Raw genomic sequence first — 27,006 nt, forward strand, 5'->3', positions numbered from 1 at the left:
AGCTTATTTCAATTTATTAAGCTGACATGACAGAACATTTTAATCATAACATTTAGATCAATCATCCAGCCAATCCAGGTATTCTTCGCCGTAGTCTTCCGGCATTTCTTCCAGCGTCTCTTCTGAGTTTTTAGACAGCTGGTGGATGGAAATGAAGCTTAATTAGCATCATACATAATCACATTCCGTGCTCAGCCAATCAAGTAAAAGTATCAATACTGCAATGTAGAAATAATCTGTCAGAAAATCTAAATGTACTTGAGTAAAAGTACAAATGTATTGGTATCAAAAGTACTTAACCCTAGAACACTAAACACGGGTGATTTTCACCCGGACGCTTATATTTTTGTAATTTTCATAATGTTGCTGATGTCTGAGGTGGATGGGTCTTTCAGTAGCTTCATGATGCTCAGTGACATCATAATGTTGCTGATGCCTGAGGTGGGTGGGTCTTTCAGTAGCTTCATGATGCTCAGTGACATCATAATGTTGCTGATGCCTGAGGTGGGTGGGTCTTTCAGTAGCTTCATGATGCTCAGTGACATCATAATGTTGCTGATGCCTGAGGTGGGTGGGTCTTTCAGTAGCTTCATGATGCTCAGTGACATCATAATGTTGCTGATGTCTGAGGTGGGTGGGTCTTTCAGTAGCTTCATGATGCTCAGTGACATCATAATGTTGCTGATGCCTGAGGTGGGTGGGTCTTTCAGTAGCTTCATGATGCTCAGTGACATCATAATGTTGCTGATGCCTGAGGTGGGTGGGTCTTTCAGTAGCTTCATGATGCTCAGTGACATCATAATGTTGCTGATGTCTGAGGTGGGTGGGTCTTTCAGTAGCTTCATGATGCTCAGTGACATCATAATGTTGCTGATGCCTGAGGTGGGTGGGTCTTTCAGTAGCTTCATGATGCTCAGTGACATCATAATGTTGCTGATGCCTGAGGTGGGTGGGTCTTTCAGTAGCTTCATGATGCTCAGTGACATCATAATGTTGCTGATGTCTGAGGTGGGTGGGTCTTTCAGTAGCTTCATGATGCTCAGTGACATCATAATGTTGCTGATGCCTGAGGTGGGTGGGTCTTTCAGTAGCTTCATGATGCTCAGTGACATCATAATGTTGCTGATGTCTGAGGTGGGTGGGTCTTTCAGTAGCTTCATGATGCTCAGTGACATCATAATGTTGCTGATGCCTGAGGTGGGTGGGTCTTTCAGTAGCTTCATGATGCTCAGTGACATCATAATGTTGCTGATGCCTGAGGTGGGTGGGTCTTTCAGTAGCTTCATGATGCTCAGTGACATCATAATGTTGCTGATGCCTGAGGTGGGTGGGTCTTTCAGTAGCTTCATGATGCTCAGTGACATCATAATGTTGCTGATGCCTGAGGTGGGTGGGTCTTTCAGTAGCTTCATGATGCTCAGTGACATCATAATGTTGCTGATGCCTGAGGTGGGTGGGTCTTTCAGTAGCTTCATGATGCTCAGTGACATCATAATGTTGCTGATGCCTGAGGTGGGTGGGTCTTTCAGTAGCTTCATGATGCTCAGTGACATCATAATGTTGCTGATGCCTGAGGTGGGTGGGTCTTTCAGTAGCTTCATGATGCTCAGTGACATCATAATGTTTCTGATGCCTGAGGTGGGTGGGTCTTTCAGTAGCTTCATGATGCTCAGTGACATCATAATGTTGCTGATGTCTGAGGTGGGTGGGTCTTTCAGTAGCTTCATGATGCTCAGTGACATCATAATGTTGCTGATGTCTGAGGTGGGTGGGTCTTTCAGTAGCTTCATGATGCTCAGTGACATCATAATGTTGCTGATGTCTGAGGTGGGTGGGTCTTTCAGTAGCTTCATGATGCTCAGTGACATCATAATGTTGCTGATGTCTGAGGTGGGTGGGTCTTTCAGTGGCTTCATGATGCTCAGTGGTTATTCTGCTTTATTGTTCCTATACATGTTATTATTTTTATGAAGTGAAATGTGACATGTGATGCTGACTATTTGTGAAATAGTATTCTTTCCTATGATAAAAGTAACGGATTTCATTGTGAACCGTTTTATTTTGTCAGTTACCTTTTGTGGCCTCTCTATATAAATATACAAACTATAACCCTACGATCCCGCTTATTTCTTTCCTTAGTTAATCATTTTCCCTAATGCACAAAGGGTGATTGTTACAACATCATAGAAGGTAGCTTTGTTTCCCTGTCCACATCCCTAGAAAAACTACAGGCAGGTGTTCGGGTGAATTTCACCCGTGTCTAGTGATAGTGTGATAGAGAAAAATCCCACTGGACTTTTATTTTATGTTTTTCTTCACTGGACCATTCTCACATGTCCTAGAAATGGGTGGACCAAAGGCTTCTCCTTTGGTCCACCCATTTCTAGGACATGTGAGAATGGTCCAGTGAAGACCCAACTTCATTTATCTTTTTTTTTAGGAATATTTTTAAAATACTATTTTAACCCTTAGACAGATTACTACTGGAAAACACGTGGAGTTTTGCATTAGTCTTTTCTGCCCTGTACGTGATTTTCCGTAGTTCTCTTTTTTTATTAATACCAATATATTAATTCGGTCCGCACCTCTGTATATAGTATTGAGCATAAATATCAACTACATTTCCCAGAATTCCCGTGTCACGTGACACACGTGTATGCTTTCCTATTGGAAACTGACGCCCAGCCCCCAGTGAACAGGGGGGTTGGTTGACTCCTCCGAGGTGGGCACTGGAGGAAGAGTTTTTCAGCCAGGTTTGCAGTCGCCGCAAAAAAAACAATCTGAAAAATGATCCATCCGTGTCCAGTGGCATTCTCCAGTCCCAGACCGTTGGCCGGGCTGCAACATCCACCCTCGCGGATTACACGTGTGCAATGTTTTTTCTTCTCCCCACCGGAGTTACCACCAAGGCTGATGCCTTCGCTAAAAGGTAATTTTATTGTATTCGAAAATGCCCTAATATGACATGTCTAGTAAGACGATCCCTATATTTGGCCCGAGCCGACCTAGTGCTGATATCAGATAGATGTGGTAGAACCATATATGGATAGATCTAACTGGTTTAGTCATCGTGACATGCATAGTCGGAGAATATATAACAAGGGTCGGTACTATAGGTGATCGACGTAGCTAACAAAAACATCTGATCAAATGAATGTATTGTACTGTGTCTTTGTGGGCCGAATCTTGGCATCGTGGCATACAAATAGATGTTTGTATAATTAGTATCACGATAAAATAATATGGCGACGTTAGAATGACACCACCAATGAGTGATCGCGTGTAATGTAGCTGCCCAGCGTATATCCAGCACCATCACGTCACCACATTCCACTGGCTGTTGGCTAGTAGTAGTTGCTAACAAACACTGCACAAATGGTACTGGCTATTGGCCGGGCCACAAGCCCGGGCAATAGCCAGTACCAATGTTGCTGGATGATTGCGACGCAATGGTGCTGGATATACCCTGGGCAGCTACATTACCACCGATCACTCATTGGTGTTTCATTCTAACGTTGCCATATTATTTTATCGTGATACTACTTATACAAGCATCTATTTGTATTTGTCATGCCACGACTCGGCCCACAAAGACACTGCACAATAAAATCATTGATCGCCAGCAGCCGGGTAAAACGCCATGTAATAGTAGCGTGCACTGACTACAGCTAAAATGTTTATTTCTTTTTATATATTTAGAACTGGCATCAGATGAGGAGGAGGAGGAGGAGGAGGATGAAGAGTCAAGACTGCGATGGCGTTCTCCGACACTGAACCGGATTCATTCATTCATTCATTTCAGGGGGGGCAGTTTTTTGGTGTTTTTTTTATTTAGCCTACTCACACATAACCTGACTCCGCCAGATGGGGCAGCAGAGAGTACACTGGGTTCCCCCCTCCTGCTCCCATCTGGGAACTCTCAGGCAGACTTGATGCCCGGCCACAAAACGGCCTGGCCAATCAGCAGCAGCTAGAAGCGAAGTTGCTCACAAAACGGCCTGGCCAATCAGCAGCAGCTAGTAGAAGCTAGAAGCTGCTGCTAGAAGTTGCTAGAAGCTGCTGCTGATTGGCCAGGCCGTTTTGTGGCCGGGCATCAAGTCTGCCTGAGAGTTCCCAGATGGGAGCAGGAGGGGGGAACACAGTGTACACTCTGCTGCCCCATATGGCGGAGTCAGGTTAACTCACACACACACACCGTCAAGGACTGGGTTTGGGGACATTTGGGAGGAGTAGCTCTGATCCATAGCTCTAAATGCGCATTTAGAGCTATGGATCAGAGCTAGGGGAGGAGTAACTGTTTTGTATGTAGGCCTATTTATTTTCTGTAATATTTATCATTTTATTATGTTAGTAGTCGTAAAAAATAAAAGACGCTTTTACAATGAGTTAGACCTGTCATGACTATTTTGTTCACTATTGTGAGGTTTATTGTATATGACTAAGCAAGTTTCAACTGTGATTTACTCTGTAACGGTAGATGGTAATAACTCAATTTCTTTTTTATAATACAGTATACATTCAAGTCTATATTTTGATACATATCATGGGCACCAAGTCATATCAAAACAATGTCCTTGGATGTGTTTTTTATCAAAACTGTGTTTCTTCATAACAGGTTTTTGAGATACATGCATGAATAGACAAGGTACTGGTAAGACTATGTAAACATGGTATATATCAAAATGTGCGTTAGAATGTCTAATTTTACCCCAAAAAAGAATTGAGTTTATATGATGTTCCAATTTCAGAGCTATGGGGACTTTTAGCTGGATAGGTCAGATTGATCATGACTGACCATGCTATTTATAGATGGCAAAATATCTACAGTGGTACATGTGAGAAACTTTTTATTTTATTTTAATTGAACTAGACAACTCACCCTTTAAAATGAGATATTGCATGGCTATGTATGCCCAGCAGAAAAAAAGTTATTTAGAAAATAAAACTTCAACCGGGCATAACTTTTTTTGGTTGTCCTAGAAACAGAAACAGTGTAAATGCAGGCTCTTTTAAATGGCTTCCAACACAAGAACTAAACATTTTATCAACTCAGTTAATTTTTTTCCTGGAAGCAGACAAGTCAAGCTTTCTCTGAAGGTCTTTCGTTGTCACACATTCACAACAGAGAATTTTCAATAAATCATTCAAAAACGCCATTCTGCCATAGAGAAGTCTACAAACTATATAGAAATCCTTGAAACTCTCAAAGAGTTAATAACTATTTTTCGTTTTTTTGTGATAAGTCATGATGAAATATTAAAGAAGAGTAGCTCAAGTTGCCATATATTGCTATATTGCAATATATTTTGATGAGAAATATATATAGTGTAAAATATTCCCGTGTTTAGTGATGGTGTAATAAAAACATGTTTAGTGTTCTATAGGGTTAAAGTACCAAAAGTAGAAAGTAGTCATTATGCAGAATGTCCCATTTCACAAGTTTTCAAATGTATGCAATGTATAAAAAATAATTTCAAATGGCCAAAATGTATACATAGCTGAAGTGGTTAGTTTATGTTTTGTATAATAATCAAAATCTACAAAGTATCTAGTAACTAAAGGTTTCAAATAATTGCAGTGGAGTAAAAGTACCTCTGAGATGTAGTGGAGTAGAAGTAAAAGTATACTGGAAATTGTAAATAATACTGGAAATGAAAAGTTCCTCAAAGTATTTAAGTAGCCTATACAGTACTAGAGTAAATGTATTTAGTTACATTACACCACTGACTGCAGCTCAGGAGGAGCACTAATGATGCTTTGTTGTTGTCGAGTTTATTCCGTGAGTGGGATCATTATAATATTAAGTGCCGGCCCAGCTTATATTTGTAACTTCATGTTGTGTCAGTTATGTATAGAATGTTGGTGCTATTATGAAGTTCACTGCCTATACAGTAAATACTCTGTGTTATATAAGAACAGAGATCCTCTTATCAACCAATTGCAGTATATCTCAGGGATGTAGATATTAATACAGCTAATTGGGGGGTAAATGTGTTACCAATGTGTTACTAATACTATATACCAGGAATGCGAGTTCATACTAGGACAGGACATGGTATGGGGATAGGAAGTGTCGGGTGACAGAGGAAGGGGCGAGCTATACCAGGGGGCACGATGTGTTCGTTCATTCATACAGAAACAATGTAGCAAACGGGATGACGCGTTTAAGTAAGTCCTTTTAATGTGTTATATGTTCGTTAAATGCTCTAAATTCAGTCATAAATGATGCATCTATGCAGTCGCTATATCTGTGAATTAATAGTATGTATCTTGTGTTTCTCTTTGTGTTTGCAGTTATTACCTAAACGCCACAGTCTCAGGTTCCTTTGTTGTAATGATCATCGATGCTATTGTACTATCTAACACGGGCCAGACAAGGCAAATAAGGCTTTATACTGTACACAAGTGTAGTAGAAGTATGTTTGTACGTGTGTGAGTGTGTTATGAGATAATAGTAATAAAATGGCCAAAATCAAGTGATTGTTTACGGGCATTATTGCAACGTCGAGGCTATGTGTGTTTGAGTAATATAAATGTTACCTTGGTGTGTGTTAAATCACAGTTACCAGACCTGTTTGTTATAACCCCTTTGCGGAGGGTCTGAATCAGTAATTAAGCAAAGCTATGAAACAGCAAAGTTTAGTTATATCCGTACAGTAATAATTAAATGTGGTGTAATTCACCAGAGTAATAATTAACCGTGTGTAATCACCGGTGAGTAATAATTCATTGCGGTGTAACCCACCGACGTGTTACTGAAGCAACGGTACTTAATTCACCGTAGCTATTCAAAGTAATACGAGCATTGTGTGATCCGCAATGCTAATGAAAGCCATCGGCCCGTGTTAGCTTAGCTGTTAGCTTAGCTACTACGTGAGCAATGGTGGTTGTCTGCTGTTAGCGTGACGCTAGCTGAGAAGCAAGACGACGAAGGGACGGCCATCCAGCGTTTGCGGAGCATCGCTGACCCGTCATCGATCGCCGTGTCCAAGGACCAGCGACCGAAACCCGTAGGCTGCAGGAGGTAGCTGATATCTGCGGGAATCATCCGTGCCGTACCAAGGTGACCTGAGTTAACTCGGGAAAGGATGCTGGTAGCGTGATCCTGCTGCTAAAGAGGTTGTGCCCTGGGTGCTAGGAAGCATCCGGTTTTGCCGACCTAAATAAAGAGTTTCAGTGCCCACATGAGTGCTTGTGCATTGGGGGGAATATCGCTGGAATTGTGTGTTGCAGAAAGGAACTGTGCATTGACTTTGGGGGGTATACCAGACCAAGCTAAATTGTAAACAAGCAAGGAGCTAGCCACCTTCCCATTGACATTGCATTGTGCCTAGCAACCAACTAGCATTAGGCTAACGGTGGCTAACTGGCTGACTGACGCTAATGCTAAGCTAAAGGAGGGCTGACTGACGCTAATGCTAAGCTAAAGGAGGGTAACTCCAGTTGGATGTTGTTGGGCTAGCCTAGCCAATGCTAACGCTAATAGCATAGGGGTTGGGGCTACCACATTGTGTATGTTTCACAGCACGACTGGCCGCCAGAGAGGAACGCCGAACCGGCCATCTAAAAAGAGAGACAAGGTTGGTGGGGGGGGCGAGCGAGTAGCCTCGTGTAACCATGGCAGCCTTAGATGCGTTAAAGAAAGCGCGCTCGGCGAGCCAAGGCGCGTTAACAAGGTTAACGACCAAAGCCAAAAGTACGGCTGCCCATAAGTCCGAAAGTGAACTCAAGGCTTTACTGAAAGACATGGATATAGGTTTTGATGAGTTTCTAACCTGTAGCACGGATTATAAAAGTGCAATGGAAGAGGCTGATGAAAACGCTATGGACATAAAAGTTGTTAGTACGAGACTCGATGCCGCAAAGATATCCTATCTTTTGGCTCGGACAGAATTGCAGGAAAACTTATGGAAGCGGTTCATAGATGAGTCTGTGCAGCGCACCCTCAAGTGGGCGGCAGAGGCAGCAGACAGAGCGCGTCCTGACCGTTACGAAGAACAGGATATTAACCTAAGTCTTATTTACGGGCTAGAGAGTGTAATTGAGCGATCATTAACAGACATGCAGACGTTATTAAACTCATGGGAAGGTTGCATTTCTGACGGGAATTTGGCCAAGGTATTAGCTGAGGTGTATGCTTTAAAGGCACGTAAGAGTGCCAACCTCCAGGATTTAAAGCACAAAGGCGAAATAGTAATAGAAATGAAAGAGGAAATTAAACAAGAAAGTGTACCTCTCGCCGTTGACAATGGAGGAAAGAAGTCAGCCGGTAGCAAGCTGGCTGCTCAGCCAATGAAATTACCCCAATTCAGTGGGGAACGCATGTCATACTTCAGATGGAAGAAACAGTGGCATAGGATTTATGCACTCTTTGACAATCCTGGATGGGGTGATGACATGCGTTACCAGCTACTGATTGATTCCATTGATAAAAGGATAAATGATGAATTAAGGCTTGATTATTGCCAGACTTCAGATGAGGTCTACCAGAAATTAGAACTCCACTATGGAAACGTAGGACAGATTGTCAAGGAGATTATAATGAAGTTGGAAAGTGTGCCCGCTGTAAGCAGTGGCCAGCCAAAGGAGACATTAAATCTTGTTAGATTAATAGAGCAATCGGTGCTGGATCTAGCGGATCTTAATGCTGGCGACGTCATTCAAAATCAGCTCGTCATTCACAATTTAGAGGCTAAATTGCCGCCAGAAATGCAAGAACGGTGGCTTGTGATGCGTTGTAATCCAAATAATAATATTGATAGCCAAAACAGGTTCCCGCATTTCATTGCCTTCTTACGCGAGCATACAAAGGTGCTCGTTGAACAAGAACAATTAAATGCAAAAGGCATAGGGACCAAACGAAGTGATCCGAGCCCACGTAGCCGTAATAATGACCGACAGAATGATAAGCCGGGGAACGGGGCGCGCGAGAAGCGTGCTTCGACAAGGGCTACGTTTAGCGGCGAGGAGGCGCGGGGTTCGTGCGTAATCTGCGGGGAGAGCGATCACTCAGGGGCATTGTTCCGTTGTAAAATGTTCATGAAAGCCAACGTGGAAGGCCGGCGTGCGTATGCGAAGAAACATAAAGCATGCTTTAAGTGTTTATATCTACATGACGGCCAATGCAGAGTGCGCAATGACAATTTCCTGTGTAGGTTAAGTGAGTGCAAAAGGGACGGCTCGTCGCCTCCTCATAATTTCAAGTTGTGCCCCAAGGCGCGTCCACGTAATGGGGATAGTAGCACTAGTAATAATAATAGTGACAGCGCGAGAGGGGGGGCTAGTAGCGTGGGGAGGGACTCACGTGGGCCTACACATGAAATTGAACTTAAGCTTGCTGAGGCCGAGTTGACGCCAAAGCAACTAGCTATAGTGCGCAAAGCTTACACGAACAATACAGCCGCGACAGGCTGCACTGAGGGCGGAGAGCTGCCTGCTCTGATGATGACGTTGGAAGTAACCACGAAAAGTGGTGATTGGGTGGGGGCTTTGATTGACCTCGCCTCTGATACAAATTATATCACCCACAAAGCTGCAGACAGGCTCGGGCTGAAAGGAAGACCTGTCACTCTGAGCGTGCAGGGCGTTGGGGGGATGAAAAAGACATTCAAGACGAAAAAATACTCCATTAAGTTGAAGACAATGGGGGAGAAGGGCTCTTCTCCACTGGACCATGACATGACTTGTTATGGTCTGGATGAGATTGCAAGGATCAATTGTCCAGTTAATCCTAGGCGCATTGCAGATCTTTTTCCGGGCACCGATCCGGAGGAGTTGAGACGTCCACTGGAAGTGGAAATACTTATCAGTGCGCGTGAGGGTCGTTTAGCCCCACAGCGGTTGGCTAGATGTGGGGATTTGGTACTGTGGTCGGGGATTTTGGGTAAGACGGTTAGCGGATGTCATCCGTCTCTATTCGACGCCAGTGAAATGATCACAGGACAGTGGGCGTCAACCCATTTTGCTCTTTCAATGAGAGGTGGAGCCGTTGAAATTAAGGCTGCCACTTGCCATACTGACACCAGCGCGGCACTGTCTTGGTGGCGGTGGGACAGTATTGGGGCGGCATGCGATCCCCTGTGTGGGGGTTGTCGTTGTGGAAAATGCGCCCCTGGTGGCAAAGAGATGTCTCTCGCTGACGAGAGAGAAATGGAGATTGTCAAGAGGGGCCTGACTTTTAAGACAAGCGACTCTCACAGCGATGAGTCGCATTGGGACGCGAGCTATCCTTGGAAAGAGGACCCGTCTACTTTACCAAATAATAGGGCGGCGGTTGAGGCCACGTTCTTAAAGTCTGAGAAACGTCTCAGGCGAGATCCTGTGTGGTACCAGGCCTATGCTAGCCAGGTGCATGAGATGCTCAAAAGAGGTGCTGCTGTCAAGCTGTCTAAAGCTGCCATGGACATGTGGGCGGGGCTGTTTGGTGGATCAACCATCTTATGGCACCAAACCCACACTCAGTTTCCACGCCAGTTAGGATAGTCTGGGACAGTAGTCAAGAATTCCGGGGCGTGAGTTTGAACAGTATCCTGCTAAAGGGGCCCGATGTTTTGAACCCGATCCGAGCAGTGTTGCTGCGTTTCAGAGAGGGGGAATACGCCGCCATTGGCGACGTAAGCAAAATGTACCACTCCGTTTGGCTAGAAGAGCGGGAGGTACATTTGCACCGGTTCCTATGGAGGGACTCAGTTGACAGCAAGATTGAAGACTATGCAGTTGTACGGGTCAATATGGGAGACCGTCCAGCGGGTAGCATAGCTCAAATAGCGATGCGCGAGACAGCGTATCTACCTCAGTTCACCCACATGGTTGACGAGAGGGACGTAATCGTGGAGAACGCTTACGTAGATGACATTTTTCTATCTCACAACTGCCCCCAGAGGCTGGAGGAGGTACTGGCGGGGGTTAAAACCATTCTGGCTACCGGGGGGTTTCACCTAAAGCCCTGGGTACGGTCAGGCCAAAGTGGGAGGGAAGGAGATGGAGAAATGAAACCAGAGACTATGTTGTTTCCGAATCAGATGAGAGAGGAGGACAATAAGGCTCTGGGGGTTGGTTACCATGTGAAGGAGGACAGCCTCTTCATCATGGTTGCCATAAACTTTTCCGCCAGAAAAAAGAAAGTGCGGAGCGAGGAAAACCTTGCTCTGGAGGAGGTGGCGGAGAAGACGCCAGATCCTCTGACTCGGCGTATGTTGCTGAGTCAAGTAGCGGGGCTGTATGATCCCATTGGCCTTGTGACGCCTCTGAAACAGAAAGGCGTTATTCTAGTCAGGAGGGCGTTCCAAGAGGCGGGGTCATTGACCAAAGACACTTGGGATCAACCGTTGTCTAGCGATCTCCGCGTGAGAGCGGTTGAACTTTTTGAGGAATACGCAAAGCTGAGTGCGATCACGTTCCCCAGGTGTATCACTCCGCCCGGATGGGTGGGGAAACCCTGGGGCATCACCTTCTCCGACGGGAGCTCAGAGTCCTACGGAGCGGTGCTCTACCTGCGGTGGGAAACTGCTAGCGGGGTGGAGACTCGTCTGGTGGAGTCAAAAGCCAAGTTGGCTCCTCTAGACCAAAAGGGTGATGCAGTGAAAGCTGAAATCTGCGGTGCTGTCTTTGCCGCACGACTGAAAGGGTACGTGCTGAAGCATAGCAGGCTGACAATCGAGAAGTGGTATCACTTTGTCGACAGCCAGACAGTGCTGGGTGCCATTCAAAGGGACAGTTATGGGTTCCAAACGTTCTTCGCCAATAGGGTTGGGGAAATCCAGAAGGCGGGGCCTGTGACTGACTGGTGGTGGGTTCCCGGGGTGGAAAATGTAGCTGATCTAGTCACGAGGGGGGGTTCTCCTGAGCAATTAGACAGTGATTCCCTGTGGCAAAAGGGACCAGAGTTCCTAGCCAGACCAGTCGACCAATGGCCTATGAAGTCTGCTGCTGAGGTGGCTTCTTCATCGCGGGAAATCGTGAGTACATTGCAGAGAAAAGTGTTCAAAATGAAAGCATTCTCTGCTGCTGTTACTAGATCCCAAACTAAGAACCAGGGGTCCGCGCCACTGCCAGACAGTGGCGGGTCCTCGCCAGTCAGTGGCAGATCTTCACCAGACAATGGGGGGTCTCCAGCGGTCAGCAGGGGTCCTTCACCAGTCAGTGATGGGGGTTCTGTGGCAGCATCTAATGACGAAACTGAACAGCTGTGGGGGTCAGGCCTTGTGAACCAAATGGACTTGAGTGTTGCACGGCCACGGAGGCTTATTCAAGTCCGGCAGTCGTGTACAGTGGGGGGCGGTGCTCTCTGTCGGAGAGCGGGACACAGCATTTAAGGAGCTGTGCCTTGCCGCCCAAGAGGGAATTTCTTTCCCGACAACGACACTAAACCGTCTTGTAGTTAGTAAGAACGACAAGACAGGTCTCTTGCTATGCCGAGGCCGGGTTCAGACCGTTGACCAAGAAAGCCAGGGCGTGCCCATCATTCCTTACGAGGCACGACTCAGCACACTACTGTGTGAGGAGGCCCATCGTGCAAACCACGAGGGCGTGGCTGGGACACTCCTGCGAGTCAGGAAGAAAGCCTGGGTGGTTCAGGGGCCAAGGGTCGCACGTAAGGTGATCGACTCTTGCCTGTTTTGTCGCAAACGGGGGGCTAAGCTATCCAGTCAAGTGATGGCTAATCTTCCTACAGTGCGCACAAGTCCAGCAGCTCCGTTCGAGTACACAACGCTGGATTTGTTCGGTCCTTACACTGTCAGGGGCACTGTGAAGCGACGCATTAAGAGAAAAGTCTGGGGCGTGGTCTTCAGTTGCATGGCCTCACGGGCTGTCCATGCAGACCTAGTTGAGGACTTGTCTACAGAAGGCTTTCTGCAGACCTACCAGCGATTCACTGCTCTGAGAGGCCATCCAAAAAAGTTGTGGTCTGATCAGGGTACGAACTTTGTTGGCGCGAGACCAGCATTGGAGGATCTATACAAGTTCCTAGGGGACATTGACAAGGAGCAGATCCAGCAAAGAGCAGCAGTTGCAGGGACCGACTGGGCATGGGAGTTTAGCCCAGCGGACTCACCGCACCGGAACGGGGCGGCCGAAGCTGCCGTCCATGTTCTGAAAAGGGCGTTGAGCAGCGTCGGCGACACCGATGATCTGTCGGCGTTGGAGTTCCAGACTCTACTCTACCTTGCTGCTAACCTGGCCAACGAAAGACCCATCGGAGCCAGAACTCAGGTCGACGAGGATTCCGTGGACATCATCACTCCCAACTCTCTGCTGTTGGGGCGGGCAGGGCCCAGGGGAGACATCCTGGGCTTTGACTTCCCTAGCTACCCGTACAGTCGTCTTCGGGCGGTCCAGCGCGAGGTGGACAAGTTCTGGAAGCGGTGGAGCCAGCTGGCGGGCCCTCATCTCTTCATCCGAGAGAAATGGCACGTTCCAGCACGGAACGTGGCCGTCGGCGACCTGGTGTGGGTCGCGGACCAGAATGCTCTACGAGGTCGATTCCGGATGGGTCGTGTCGTGGAGGTGAATCCAGATAACCAGGGTGTCATCAGGGACGTAAAGGTGCGGACATGTCCAAGTCTGCCCATCAGTTGGTCGCAGGTGGTGAAAGACGTGGTGGCATGGCCATCCGTCATCCTCCATCGTGATGTGCGGCGGCTGGTTGTCCTAATCCCGGTTGAAGATCAGTGAATTAGACTAGAAAGTCCTCTTGAGAAATACCCTAACGAACTCTTCCATATGCATGCCGCGCGAGTAAGACTAGTCAGTGGGTGTTTACTTGAGGCAGCTGGGTGATGGGGCATACTTGTCACTCAGTAAGGAGCAAAGCGGTGGTGCCTACCTCCTACAGTCAGATTGAGATCAAAATTAATTCAGTGCATGAAAGTAAACTAGGTTTATTATTTCATAAGTTCAACTGGTGAGTGCCATCCGGAGGCGTTCATCGATTAGAAGCATGATTGATATACTTATTTTTTATTTTTGTTTGAATGTTTTTGTTTGCAAATGATTGTGGGGAATCTATTTAGCCTACTGGGTTTATTTCAAACCGTAGCCTAAAAGTGGGAGGTGTCGAGTTTATTCCGTGAGTGGGATCATTATAATATTAAGTGCCGGCCCAGCTTATATTTGTAACTTCATGTTGTGTCAGTTATGTATAGAATGTTGGTGCTATTATGAAGTTCACTGCCTATACAGTAAATACTCTGTGTTATATAAGAACAGAGATCCTCTTATCAACCAATTGCAGTATATCTCAGGGATGTAGATATTAATACAGCTAATTGGGGGGTAAATGTGTTACCAATGTGTTACTAATACTATATACCAGGAATGCGAGTTCATACTAGGACAGGACATGGTATGGGGATAGGAAGTGTCGGGTGACAGAGGAAGGGGCGAGCTATACCAGGGGGCACGATGTGTTCGTTCATTCATACAGAAACAATGTAGCAAACGGGATGACGCGTTTAAGTAAGTCCTTTTAATGTGTTATATGTTCGTTAAATGCTCTAAATTCAGTCATAAATGATGCATCTATGCAGTCGCTATATCTGTGAATTAATAGTATGTATCTTGTGTTTCTCTTTGTGTTTGCAGTTATTACCTAAACGCCACAGTCTCAGGTTCCTTTGTTGTAATGATCATCGATGCTATTGTACTATCTAACACGGGCCAGACAAGGCAAATAAGGCTTTATACTGTACACAAGTGTAGTAGAAGTATGTTTGTACGTGTGTGAGTGTGTTATGAGATAATAGTAATAAAATGGCCAAAATCAAGTGATTGTTTACGGGCATTATTGCAACGTCGAGGCTATGTGTGTTTGAGTAATATAAATGTTACCTTGGTGTGTGTTAAATCACAGTTACCAGACCTGTTTGTTATAACCCCTTTGCGGAGGGTCTGAATCAGTAATTAAGCAAAGCTATGAAACAGCAAAGTTTAGTTATATCCGTACAGTTGTGCAATAGTGTTATGCACTAAAAGTAGCTGATCTACAAACTCACAGCCTGTTGCAGATGCAGTAGATCTGATATTTTTGGTGCATCACACCGTCGTAAGAAGGGAACTAGACTGCTCTGTGTGCTTGTTACATTGATATGTTGTGCTTCTGCTGGTTTGACAACCATTTGTGTCATAGCTAAGATTGTCCTGAATGACAACCATTCATTTTGTGTGATAGCTAAGATTGTACTGAATGACAACCATTAATTTTGTGTGATAGCTAACATTGTACTTGTCTGATAGTCATTGTGTATTATATTGAAGTAGCCTGTATACTACTTGTTAGTCATTCATTAAACTGAACAGCAGAACATATTGACTCACCTCCTTAATTATCTTCTGTATACCAGCATGAGCAGCATCAAGACTGGCTTTGAAGTTCCTGGATCGCCTGACCACAGAATGAAGAGTTGGAGTGATAAAGGATCAACAAAGACCAGCACAAATGTTGCCTTACATTTGTGCTGGTAACCTTACTTTGGATTTTAAATATATGAAGGTATTGTAGGCTGGGATTTTACAAAAAAGCCCCCCTTTTAAATACATACATACATACAGACATACAGACCTACATACATACATACTTATAAGGTATGCCATCTGGTGGCTAATGAACCAAACACATTCTCAGAAGTTGAAGCAGTTTTAGAGGACCCACTTTTAGGCCAGTGCAACAGAGCATGCTTTTGCCTTTTTTAAAACCTTACCCATTTTAACCAAATACATACATACATACATACATACATACATACATACATACATACATACATACATACATACATACATACATACATACATACATACATACATACATACATACATACAGAGGCTAGCAAGTCCTCACACACTCAATTACCCGTATTGTGTCGAATATACGATGACTCTGATTATAAGACCACCCACATTTTTGTGATAGCTAAGATTGTACTGAATGACAACCATTAATTTTGTGTGATAGCTAACATTGTACTTGTCTGATAGTCATTGTGTATTATATTGAAGTAGCCTGTATACTTAGTCATTCATTAAACTGAATAGCAGAACATATTGACTCACCATGTGATGGATCACATACATGCGGTTCAACATGTCCAACATGTCCTGACAAAATAATGAAGAGTTGGAGTTATAAAGGCTCAACAGAGACCAGCAAAAAAATGAATTGTGTACACAGTATGTGAAGTACTAGTAACTACTTGTTAATCATTTGTTAAACTGACCAGCAGAACATATTGACTCAACAGACTGGTTCTGCTGGCCAGCCTCATTTGTGGAAAAAAAACATTGAATGTCAAACAGTCTAGTACCCGATTACAGTACGACCCCATTTTTTGTGGGATATTTCCATTGGAAAAAACAAACAAACATAGTATTAAATTCAGGCCAATAGGGTATATCCTTCTCTGTAGTATTATTTAATTATATCGTTATAATTATAGTTTATTATCTACAAATCACACCCGTGTGAAGTGAGGGGCACTCTTATCATCGTACATCCTCATACATCATTTCAATCTGGCCGATCACAATCTGCGTCCTCACCTTCGTCTTCAATGTTTGTGTTTACGGTTACGCAAACACTAAAAACTGGCCATTCGTTGTCAATGGCATTCAATGTTTGTGTTAGGACAATGTTTGTGTTTACACAAACCCTCAAAAGCCCCTCCTAAAAGCCCATTCCAAAAATATAATAATAAAGGGGAAAAAATCCCCCATGGGATTTGAACCTATGATTTGAACACATTGGGTTGGTTTGAGAGCCATGAAGCATGCCAACTCATCAAGCTATTGCACAGGTACAAATAGCAATCAATGAAAATAACTAAAATCAAACACAAACACCTCAGTTCAGAAGTAGACCATGTGGCATTTCCATATGCTTTTAACTTGAAATAGAGTCTAGCTTTTAATTTGAAATAGAGCTTCCTGTTCAAGCATTGTGCCCTCCTGTTACAGTACATACATACTCATACGGTACTCAACATACCGCACATACTCAATCGCACGCACGCACGCACGCACGCACGCACGCACACACACACACTTGAAGTATGCATGTATGTGTTTATGTGTATACAGTATGAAGTATAGGCACTTGCACAAATATAAATACTTAATTTATACATACATACATACAGTACTTAATTCGCACATATACTGTATATATACACACACACACACACACACACACACACACACACACACACACACACACACACACTTGAAGTATGCATGTATGTGTTTATGTGTATACAGTATGAAGTATAGGCCTACTCATTTGTTAAACTGAACAGAAGCAGAACAGATTGACTAACCTCTCTCAGAACCTGACAAAAGAAAAAAAGAGAGAGTTATAAAGGATCAACAGAGACCAGCAAAAAAATGAATTGTGTACACAGTATGTGAAGTACTAGTAACTACATGTTAATCATTTGTTAAACTGAACAGCAGAACCTATTGACTCACGGTCTGATTGGCTTCACGTTCCTGGACCTCCTGACAACAGAATGAAGAGTTGGAGTGATAAAGGATCAACAAAGACCAGCACAAATGTTGCCTTACATGTGTGCTGGTGTTGTGCTGGAGTTCATGTGTTACATGTGTATATTTGAAGTACCCTACTAGTAGTTAGACATTCGTTAAACTGGACAGAACATATTGACTCCTCCCAAATTGCTGTGAAAGCCTGACAAAATAATTAGTGATGCAAATCGACAAAAACATCGGTATCGGCCGATTTGAGTTGTTTTTAGATTAATCGGCATCGGTTCGATTAATCAATCAGGCCGATTAATTAAGTGGTCTGTCTTTACAGATAAACAAGCCCAAAGTAACAACTTGAACAGATCTACAAGCTTACAATATTAAATATAAAGGTATTCAAGTTAAACCTGACTTGCCTAAGCCTGCAGTGCAGACACCCTGTTACATGTATTTTTCTGAATGGACAAAATTATTAGAATTTTTCAATACAAAATTAGATCATATTGACATCAGTAATATCGGTTATTGGCCGTAACAGCAATTAATTATATCGGATATCGATATCGGCCAAAATATCTCATCGGCACATCCCTAAACATAATGAAGAGTTGGTGTTATAAAGGCTCAACAGAGACCCACAACAATGTTTACGTGTTTATGTGTACACAGTATTTTAAGTATAGGCATAGTTGTCATTTGTTAAACTGAACAGAAGCAGAACAGATTGACTCACCTCATTCAGAACCTGACAAAAGAAAAGAAGAGTTGGAGAGTTATAAAGGATCAACAGAGACCAGAAAAAAATAACTGTGTACATACATACATACATACATACATACATACATACATACATACATACGCACGCACGCACGCACGCACGCACGCACGCACGCACGCACGCACGCACGCGTACAAGCCGTCGTACATGTCCTGACAAAATAATGAAGAGTTGGAGTTATAAAGGTTCAACAGAGACCAGCAAAAAAATGAATTGTGTTCACAGTATGTGAAGTACTAGTAACTACATGTTAATCATTTGTTAAACTGAACAGCAGAACATATTGACTCACCGTCTGATTGGCTTCACGTTCCTGGACCTCCTGACAACAGAATGAAGAGTTGGAGTGATAAAGGATCAACAAAGACCAGCACAAATGTTGCCTTACATTTGTGCTGGTGTTGTGCTGTATACAGTATTTGAAGTATAGGCCTACTAGTTGTCATGTGTTAAACTGAACAGAAGCAGAACAGATTGACTCACCTCATCCAGATGCTGACAAAATAAAATAAGAGTTGGAGAGTTATAAAGGCTCAACAGAGACCAGAAGAAAAAAAATGTGTACCCTTTGAAGTACTAGTCATTTATGTGTAGTTGTAGTTGTTAGTCATTCTGTGTATATGTACTACTGCACATTTGTGCTGGTGTTGTGCTGGAGTTCATGTGTTACATGTGTATATTTGAAGTACCCTACTAGTAGTTAGCCATTCGTTAAACTGGACAGCAGAACATATTGACTCACCTGCATAATTGCTGTGGTAACCTGACAAACTAATGAAGAGTTGGTGTTATAAAGGCTCAAAAGAGACCCACAACAATGTTTACGTGTTTATGTGTATACAGTATTTGAAGTATAGGCCTACTAGTTGTCATGTGTTAAACTGAACAGAAGCAGAACAGATTGACTCACCTCATCCAGACGCTGACAAAAGAAAATAAGATAAGTTATAAATGCTCAACAGAGACCAGAAAAAAATAAGAAGAGTTGGAGTGATAAAGGATCAACAAAGACCAGCACAAATGTTGCATTACATTTGTGCTGGTGTTGTGCTGGAGTTCATGTGTTACATGTGTATATTTGAAGTACCCTACTAGTAGTTAGACATTCGTTAAACTGGACAGCAGAACATATTGACTCACCTGCCAAACTGCTGCGGTAACCTGACAAAATAATGAAGAGTTGGTGATGTTATAAAGTCTCAACAGAGACCCACAACAATGTTTACGTGTTTATGTGTATGTACAGTATTTGAAGTATAGGCCTACTAGTTGTCATGTGTTAAACTGAACAGAAGCAGAACAGATTGACTCACCGCATCCAGATGCTGACAAAAGAAAAGAAGAGTTGGAGAGTTATAAAGGCTCAACAGAGACCAGAAGAAAAAAAATTGTGTACCCTATATTTGAAGTACTAGTCATTTATGTGTGTATTTCATGTAGTAGTTGTTAGACATTCTGTGTATATGTACTACTGCACATTTGTGCTGGTGTTGTGCTGGAGTTCATTTGTTACATGTGTATATTTGAAGTACCCTACTATACGCACGCACGCACGCACGCACGCACGCACGCACGCACGCACGCACGCACGCACGCACGCGCACACACACACACACACACACACACGTACAAGCCGTCGTACATGTCCTGACAAAATAATGAAGAGTTGGAGTTATAAAGGCTCAACAGAGACCAGTAAAAAAATGAATTGTGTTCACAGTATGTGAAGTACTAGTAACTACTTGTTAATCATTTGTTAAACTGAACAGCAGAACATATTGACTCACCATCTGACTGGCTTTACGTTCCTGAATCTCCTGACAACAGAATGAAGAGTTGGAGTGATAAAGGATCAACAAAGACCAGCACAAATTTTGCCTTACATTTGTGCTGGTGTTGTGCTGTATACAGTATTTGAAGTATAGGCCTACTAGTTGTCATGTGTTAAACTGAACAGAAGCAGAACAGATTGACTCACCTCATCCAGATGCTGACAAAAGAAAAGAAGAGTTGGAGAGTTATAAAGGATCAACAGAGACCAGAAGAAAAAAAATTGTGTACCCTATATTTGAAGTACTAGTCATTTATGTGTGTATTTCATGTAGTAGTTGTTAGTCATTCTGTGTATATGTACTACTGCACATTTGTGCTGGTGTTGTGCTGGAGTTCATGTGTTACATGTGTATATTTGAAGTACCCTACTAGTAGTTAGCCATTCGTTAAACTGGACAGCAGAACATATTGACTCACCTGAATAATTGCTGTGGTAACCTGACAAAATAATGAAGAGTTGGTGTTATAAAGGCTCAACAGAGACCCACAACAATGTTTACGTGTTTATGTGTATACAGTATATGAAGTATAGTCCTACTAGTTGTCATGTGTTAAACTGAACAGAAGCAGAACAGATTGACTCACCGTAACCAGATGCTGACAAAAGAAAAGAAGAGTTGGAGAGTTATAAAGGATCAACAGAGACCAGAAAAAAATAACTGTGTACCCTATATTTGAAGTACTAGTCATTTATGTGTTCTATTTTGTGCTGGTGTTGTGCTGGAGTTCATGTGTTACATGTGTATATTTGAAGTACCCTACTAGTAGTTAGCCATTCGTTAAACTGGACAGCACAACATATTGACTCACCTCCAAATACCTTGTGATATCCTGACAAAATAATGAAGAGTTGGTGTTATAAAGGCTCAACAGAGACCCACAACAATGTTTACGTGTTTATGTGTATACAGTATTTTAAGTATAGGCATAGTTGTCATTTGTTAAACTGAACAGAAGCAGAACAGATTGACTCACCTTATTCAGAACCTGACAAAAGAAAAGAAGAGTTGGAGAGTTATAAAGGATCAACAGAGACCAGAAAAAAATAACTGTGTACATACATACATACATACATACATACATACATACATACATACATACATACATACATACATACATACATACATACATACATACATACATACGCACGCACGCACGCACGCACGCACGCACGCACGCACGCACGCGTACAAGCCGTCGTACATGTCCTGACAAAATAATGAAGAGTTGGAGTTATAAAGGCTCAACAGAGACCAGCAAAAAAATGAATTGTGTACACAGTATGTGAAGTACTAGTAACTACATGTTAATCATTTGTTAAACTGAACCGCAGAACATATTGACTCACCGTCTGATTGGCTTCACGTTCCTGGATCTCCTGACAACAGAATGAAGAGTTGGAGTGATAAAGGATCAACAAAGACCAGCACAAATGTTGCCGTACATTTGTGCTGGTGTTGTGCTGTATACAGTATTTGAAGTATAGGCCTACTAGTTGTCATGTGTTAAACTGAACAGAAGCAGAACAGATTGACTCACCTCATCCAGATGCTGACAAAATAAAATAAGAGTTGGAGAGTTATAAAGGCTCAACAGAGACCAGAAGAAAAAAAATTGTGTACCCTATATTTGAAGTACTAGTCATTTATGTGTAGTTGTAGTTGTTAGTCATTCTGTGTATATGTACTACTGCACATTTGTGCTGGTGTTGTGCTGGAGTTCATGTGTTACATGTGTATATTTGAAGTACCCTACTAGTAGTTAGCCATTCGTTAAACTGGACAGCAGAACATATTGACTCACCTGCATAATTGCTGTGGTAACCTGACAAAATAATGAAGAGTTGGTGTTATAAAGGCTCAAAAGAGACCCACAACAATGTTTACGTGTTTATGTGTATACAGTATTTGAAGTATAGGCCTACTAGTTGTCATGTGTTAAACTGAACAGAAGCAGAACAGATTGACTCACCTCATTCAGTTCCTGACAAAAGAAAATAAGATAAGTTATAAATGCTCAACAGAGACCAGAACAAAATAACTGTGTACCCTATATTTGAAGTACTAGTCATTTATGTGTGTATTTCAGGTAGCAGTTGTTAGTCATTCTGTGTATGCACTACTTGTTGTCAGTACTAGCTCATGTGTGTACTTAGTCTTGTGTGTGTCTATTTGACCTTGTGTTGTGTTGCTGTGCCAGTTCACTGTGTGGTACTGAAGTCAGTTAGTTGTGTTGTGTTGCTGTGTCAGTTCACTGTGTGGTACTGAAGTCAGTTAGTTGTGTTGTGTTGCTGTGTCAGTTCACTGTGTGGTACTGAAGTCAGTTAGTTGTGTTGTGTTGCTGTGTCAGTTCACTGTGTGGTACTGAAGTCAGTTAGTTGTGTTGTGTTGCTGTGTCAGTTCACTGTGTGGTACTGAAGTCAGTTAGTTGTGTTGTGTTGCTGTGTCAGTTCACTGTGTGGTACTGAAGTCAGTTAGTTGTGTTGTGTTGCTGTGTCAGTTCACTGTGTGGTACTGAAGTCAGTTAGTTGTGTTGTGTTGCTGTGTCAGTTCACTGTGTGGTACTGAAGTCAGTTGGGTGGTGTGTTTGTGGTGTTAGTAGGGCTGAGCTGCAGGATGCTTTCCCTTGTCTCTTTGGATAATTCTCTCCCTTGTAAGAGAATGTTTGTTATTTTTGGCCTAGACTCAAACTGAATTTACAAGTCCCCTTTGGGTTCAGAAGTTTTTATTAGGGCCCGAGCACGGCACAGTAGTGCGAAGCCCTATTGAAATCGTAATGATTATTAAAGCTGCAAGCAGCGATGACCGCGGGCCCTCGCGCGTGCAAGTTACAGGCAAAAATCAAATAATCAGAACTGGGAGCTGTAAGTAACTGTACTGAATGACAAGGATTTTCAACTGAGTCCACGGCAAACTGTTCAAAGGTTATGGCAAACATTGAATGTCAAACAGTCTAGTTCCCGATTACAGTGCGACCCCATTCTTTGGGGGATATTTCCATTGGAAAAAACAAACAAACATAGTATTAAATTCAGGCCAATAGGGTATGGTATATCATTCTCTGTAGTATTATTTAATTATATCAGTATAATTATAGTTTATTATCTACAAATCACACCTGTGTGAAGTGAGGGGCGCTCTTATCATTGTACATCCTCATACATCATTTAAATCTGGCCAATCACAATCTGCGTCTTCACCTTCGTCTTCAATGTTTGTGTTTACGGTTACGCAAACACTCAAAACTGGCCATTTGTTGTCAATGGCATTCAATGTTTGTGTTAGGACAATGTTTGTGTGTGTGCGTGCATGCACGCACGCACACACACACACACACACACACACACACACACACACACACACACACACACACACACACACACACACACACACACACACACACACACACACTTGATTCCTTGAAGTATGCATGTATGTGTTTATGTGTATACAGTATTTGAAGTATAGGCCAACTGGGATGGTGACAACTCATGACAATAAACACAATGCTTTGGGCCGAACAAATAATTAGAAAGAAGAAAAAAAAAAAAAAAAAAGAACGACTGCTCTATAGTCTTCTGTTATATACAATAAATCTTTCACAATGGCTTCACGTTACCCGTATTTGATGTTCCAGGCGTTGTATCGTAGTATCCACGGTCTGAGCACCTTTGAAAGTAAAATAATAAAGGTTAACCTCAAAGGCCCTTAAAACAAGGCTCCAAACAAACTGGTCAGGTTACTACTCACTCCCCGAACCCACCTCACCCCTGCCCATTTTGACAGACTGGAATGGCTTAGGGTTGTCGACAGAGTACAGCATCTTGCAATGGGTCTGATCCACAATATTCGATACACCACCAAGATACCCATGTACCTGTCTAAATACTTCACTAAGATACCCATGTACCTGTCTAAATACTTCACTAAGATACCCATGTACCTCTCTAAATACTTCACTAAGATACCCATGTTCCTTAATGTCAACGAAGTCCACACCCACAACACCAGAGGAAGCTCAATAAACCATGTGCAACCCAGATTCGGCACAAACAAGGGACTAAATTAATTTCGCTCCTATATGCCACCAAAATGTGGAACGCCTTACCAACAGTCATTAAGACATGCGAATCCCTTGACTCCTTTAAAACCGCTCTCAAAGGGCACTTACGGACAGCTGCAATTCGAAACTGGCCCCTGTAAAATCTGAATCCCCCACCCATCCTTTTTCACCTCACTGTATAGGCCGATGATTTCCTGTTTTGGTGTGTTTATGTGTTTTCTCCAATCTGTTAATAAATTCTTCAATCAATCAAAAAGTATTTGTTAACTGTGAAAGATCCACAGGCCACAGCAAAGAGACATTGGGTGTATGATTGGTTGGATACTGTGCAGAAGCGAGATGCAGGATTTCATACTAGTAAATGTGACCTCCGGTCACAATAAACCGAAAATACATTTTCAGGTAGGTGACACAATTTCAGCCAATCAGGAGAGAGTAGGCCTAGCCATTAATCAGCTTATTTTTTGTGCAGTTTGAATTTTCTCCGCTTATTTCTTTGTGTCATCACTTACAATTCCACTTGTTTAATCTGTATCCTGACTGTGTTCTCTATCCTGATTGGATAAAATTGTATCCAGACTTTTCATCTTAATAAAAAAGCTGGAGAGCATGGTACTGAACAAACACGCTATAGAAATGACTATCACAATATAGAGCTGGAGAGCATGGTACTGAACAAACACGCTATAGAAATGACTATCACAATATAGAGCTGGAGAGCATGGTACTGAACAAACACGCTATAGAAATGACTATCACAATATAGAGCTGGAGAGCATGGTACTGAACAAACACGCTATAGAAATGACTATCACAATATAGAGCTGGAGAGCATGGTACTGAACAAACACGCTATAGAAATGACTATCACAATATAGAGCTGGAGAGCATGGTACTGAACAAACACGCTATAGAAATGACTATCACAATATAGAGCTGGAGAGCATGGTACTGAACAAACACGCTATAGAAATGACTATCACAATATAGAGCTGGAGAGCATGGTACTGAACAAACACGCTATAGAAACGACTATCACAATATAGAGCTGGAGAGCATGGTACTGAACAAACACGCTATAGAAATGACTATCACAATATAGAGCTGGAGAGCACGGTACTGAACAAACACGCTATAGAAATGACTATCACAATATAGAGCTGGAGAGCATGGTACTGAACAAACACGCTATAGAAATGACTATCACAAAGCTGGAGAGCATGGTACTGAACAAACACGCTATAGAAATGACTATCACAATATAGAGCTGGAGAGCACGGTACTGAACAAACACGCTATAGAAATGACTATCACAATATAGAGCTGGAGAGCATGGTACTGAACAAACACGCTATAGAAATGACTATCACAATATAGAGCTGGAGAGCACGGTACTGAACAAACACGCTATAGAAATGACTATCACAATATAGAGCTTTTCAACACGTATTTTAAACAAAGCAAATCAAGCCTACTGAATGCCCAGTGGTGAAAAAAGTACTCAATAGTTTTACTTAAGTAAAAGTACCAATACTGCAATTTAGAACTACTTCGTTACAAGTAAAAGTACGGAATTGAAAATGTACTTCAGTAAAAGTACAAAAGTATCAGCATCAAATTGTACTTAAAGTAGGACTACTAAAAGTAAAAGTACTCATTGTGCAGAATGTGCCATTTCACAAGTTCAAAATGTGTACAAAATATATTGAAAATAGCAGATCTACAAGCTCACAATGAGTCGCGTTGCGACGCATTGTGAGCTTGTAGATCGGCTATTTTCAAATGGCCGAAATGTATAGGGTTGAAGTGGTTAATGTATGTTTTCTAATCAAAATCGGCAAAGTAACTCAAGTTTTCAAATGATTGTAGTGGAGTAAAAGTACACATTTTGGCTCTGAGATATAGTGGAGTAGAAGTAAAAGTATTGGAAATTGGAAATACTCAAGTAAAGTACAAATACCTCAAAATTGTACTTAAGTATACAGTACTTAAGTAAAAGTACTAGTAACTTTCCACCACTGTGAATGCCTCTGTACATACCTGGGCTCAGAGACAGGACAGCCAGTATGGAGATGGAGATCAGGGAACACAGCTTCATCTAGTAACAGTAATAATAGTCAAATAAAATAATAATAAGAACATTGTATTTCATAACAACAATACTACAAAAAACAATTACGTTTATGTTTGAAAATCTACAGAAAACTGTTTTGATTCCGTCATGTCGTTTGATTGTAGTAGTAGTAGTATAGTATAGTGTTCTCTATGCCAAACTACAATCAACTAGTTTCAGTGTTGGAAAAAGTACTCACATGTGTAAAGTCTGGTATTAAAAATCTACTTGAGTAAAAGTACAAAGGTATTGGCATCAAAATGTACTTAAAGTACTCGTTAGGCAGAATGTATAGTTTTCAAAATGTATACAAATATTTTGAAAACAGCCAAAATACATTGAGCTTTAGTGGTTAATAGTACAATATTTAGTACAATATTTTCCTCAGAGATGTAGTGAAATACTCGATTTAAGTAAAAATACCTCAACATTTAACTCTAGTACAGTACAGTACTTGAATAAATGTACTAAATGACTTAGGAGGAATCAGAACTAACCCTACACAACAGAAAATGGGCTCACCGTTTCAAAAATGTTGTCCTGTTGGCTTGTTGCTTCTGAGATGAATCTAAATCAGATCCTGGCAAGAGAATAAGGAGTTGGACTTATAAACGCTCAACAAAACAAAAATGTGACCTTGCCATGATGCTATGGTCACGAGTAAGTGAGTCATAACAGATACAAAAGTAAATAAAAGGTTTGATATAGAAAACGTGATGTTCTCCAATGTCGATGAGATGTGCTT

The 27,006-nt window shown here is 42.4% G+C and overlaps 1 protein-coding gene across 1 annotated transcript; it reads right to left on the reverse strand.

Annotated features, from left to right (window-relative positions):
• LOC306929058 (uncharacterized protein) lies at window positions 1-26,832 on the reverse strand. Its single transcript, XM_079509425.1, has 11 exons — window positions 26,784-26,832; window positions 26,189-26,246; window positions 23,705-23,754; window positions 22,058-22,069; window positions 21,890-21,910; window positions 21,626-21,637; window positions 21,423-21,464; window positions 18,534-18,575; window positions 16,048-16,092; window positions 15,316-15,382; window positions 1-138 (listed from the first exon to the last, which is right to left on the reverse strand). The coding sequence occupies exons 2-10, from the start codon at window positions 26,244-26,246 to the stop codon at window positions 15,353-15,355; spliced, it is 312 nt and encodes a 103-aa protein (XP_079365551.1). The 5' UTR covers window positions 26,784-26,832; the 3' UTR covers window positions 1-138; window positions 15,316-15,352.
• Window positions 26,833-27,006: the final 174 nt, after the last annotated feature.

The sequence above is a fragment of the Electrona antarctica genome (genome assembly GCF_951216825.1).
Source record: "Electrona antarctica genome assembly, chromosome: 9".
NCBI classification, from domain to species: Eukaryota; Metazoa; Chordata; class Actinopteri; order Myctophiformes; family Myctophidae; genus Electrona; species Electrona antarctica.

What these genes read in the sequence shown, in the direction of transcription:
- LOC306929058 (XM_079509425.1), bottom strand. Translation starts at nt 26,246, where the DNA reads ATGAAGCTGTGTTCCCTGATCTCCATCTCCATACTGGCTGTCCTGTCT. An exon ending in ATCAGACGGTGAGTCAATAT is followed by an intron (nt 16,093 to 18,533) that starts GTTCTGCTGTTC and finishes TTATTTTGTCAG; the next exon opens with GACATGTTGGACATGTTGAA. An exon ending in TGTATGTGATCCATCACATG is followed by an intron (nt 15,383 to 16,047) that starts GTGAGTCAATAT and finishes TTCTGTGGTCAG; the next exon opens with GCGATCCAGGAACTTCAAAG.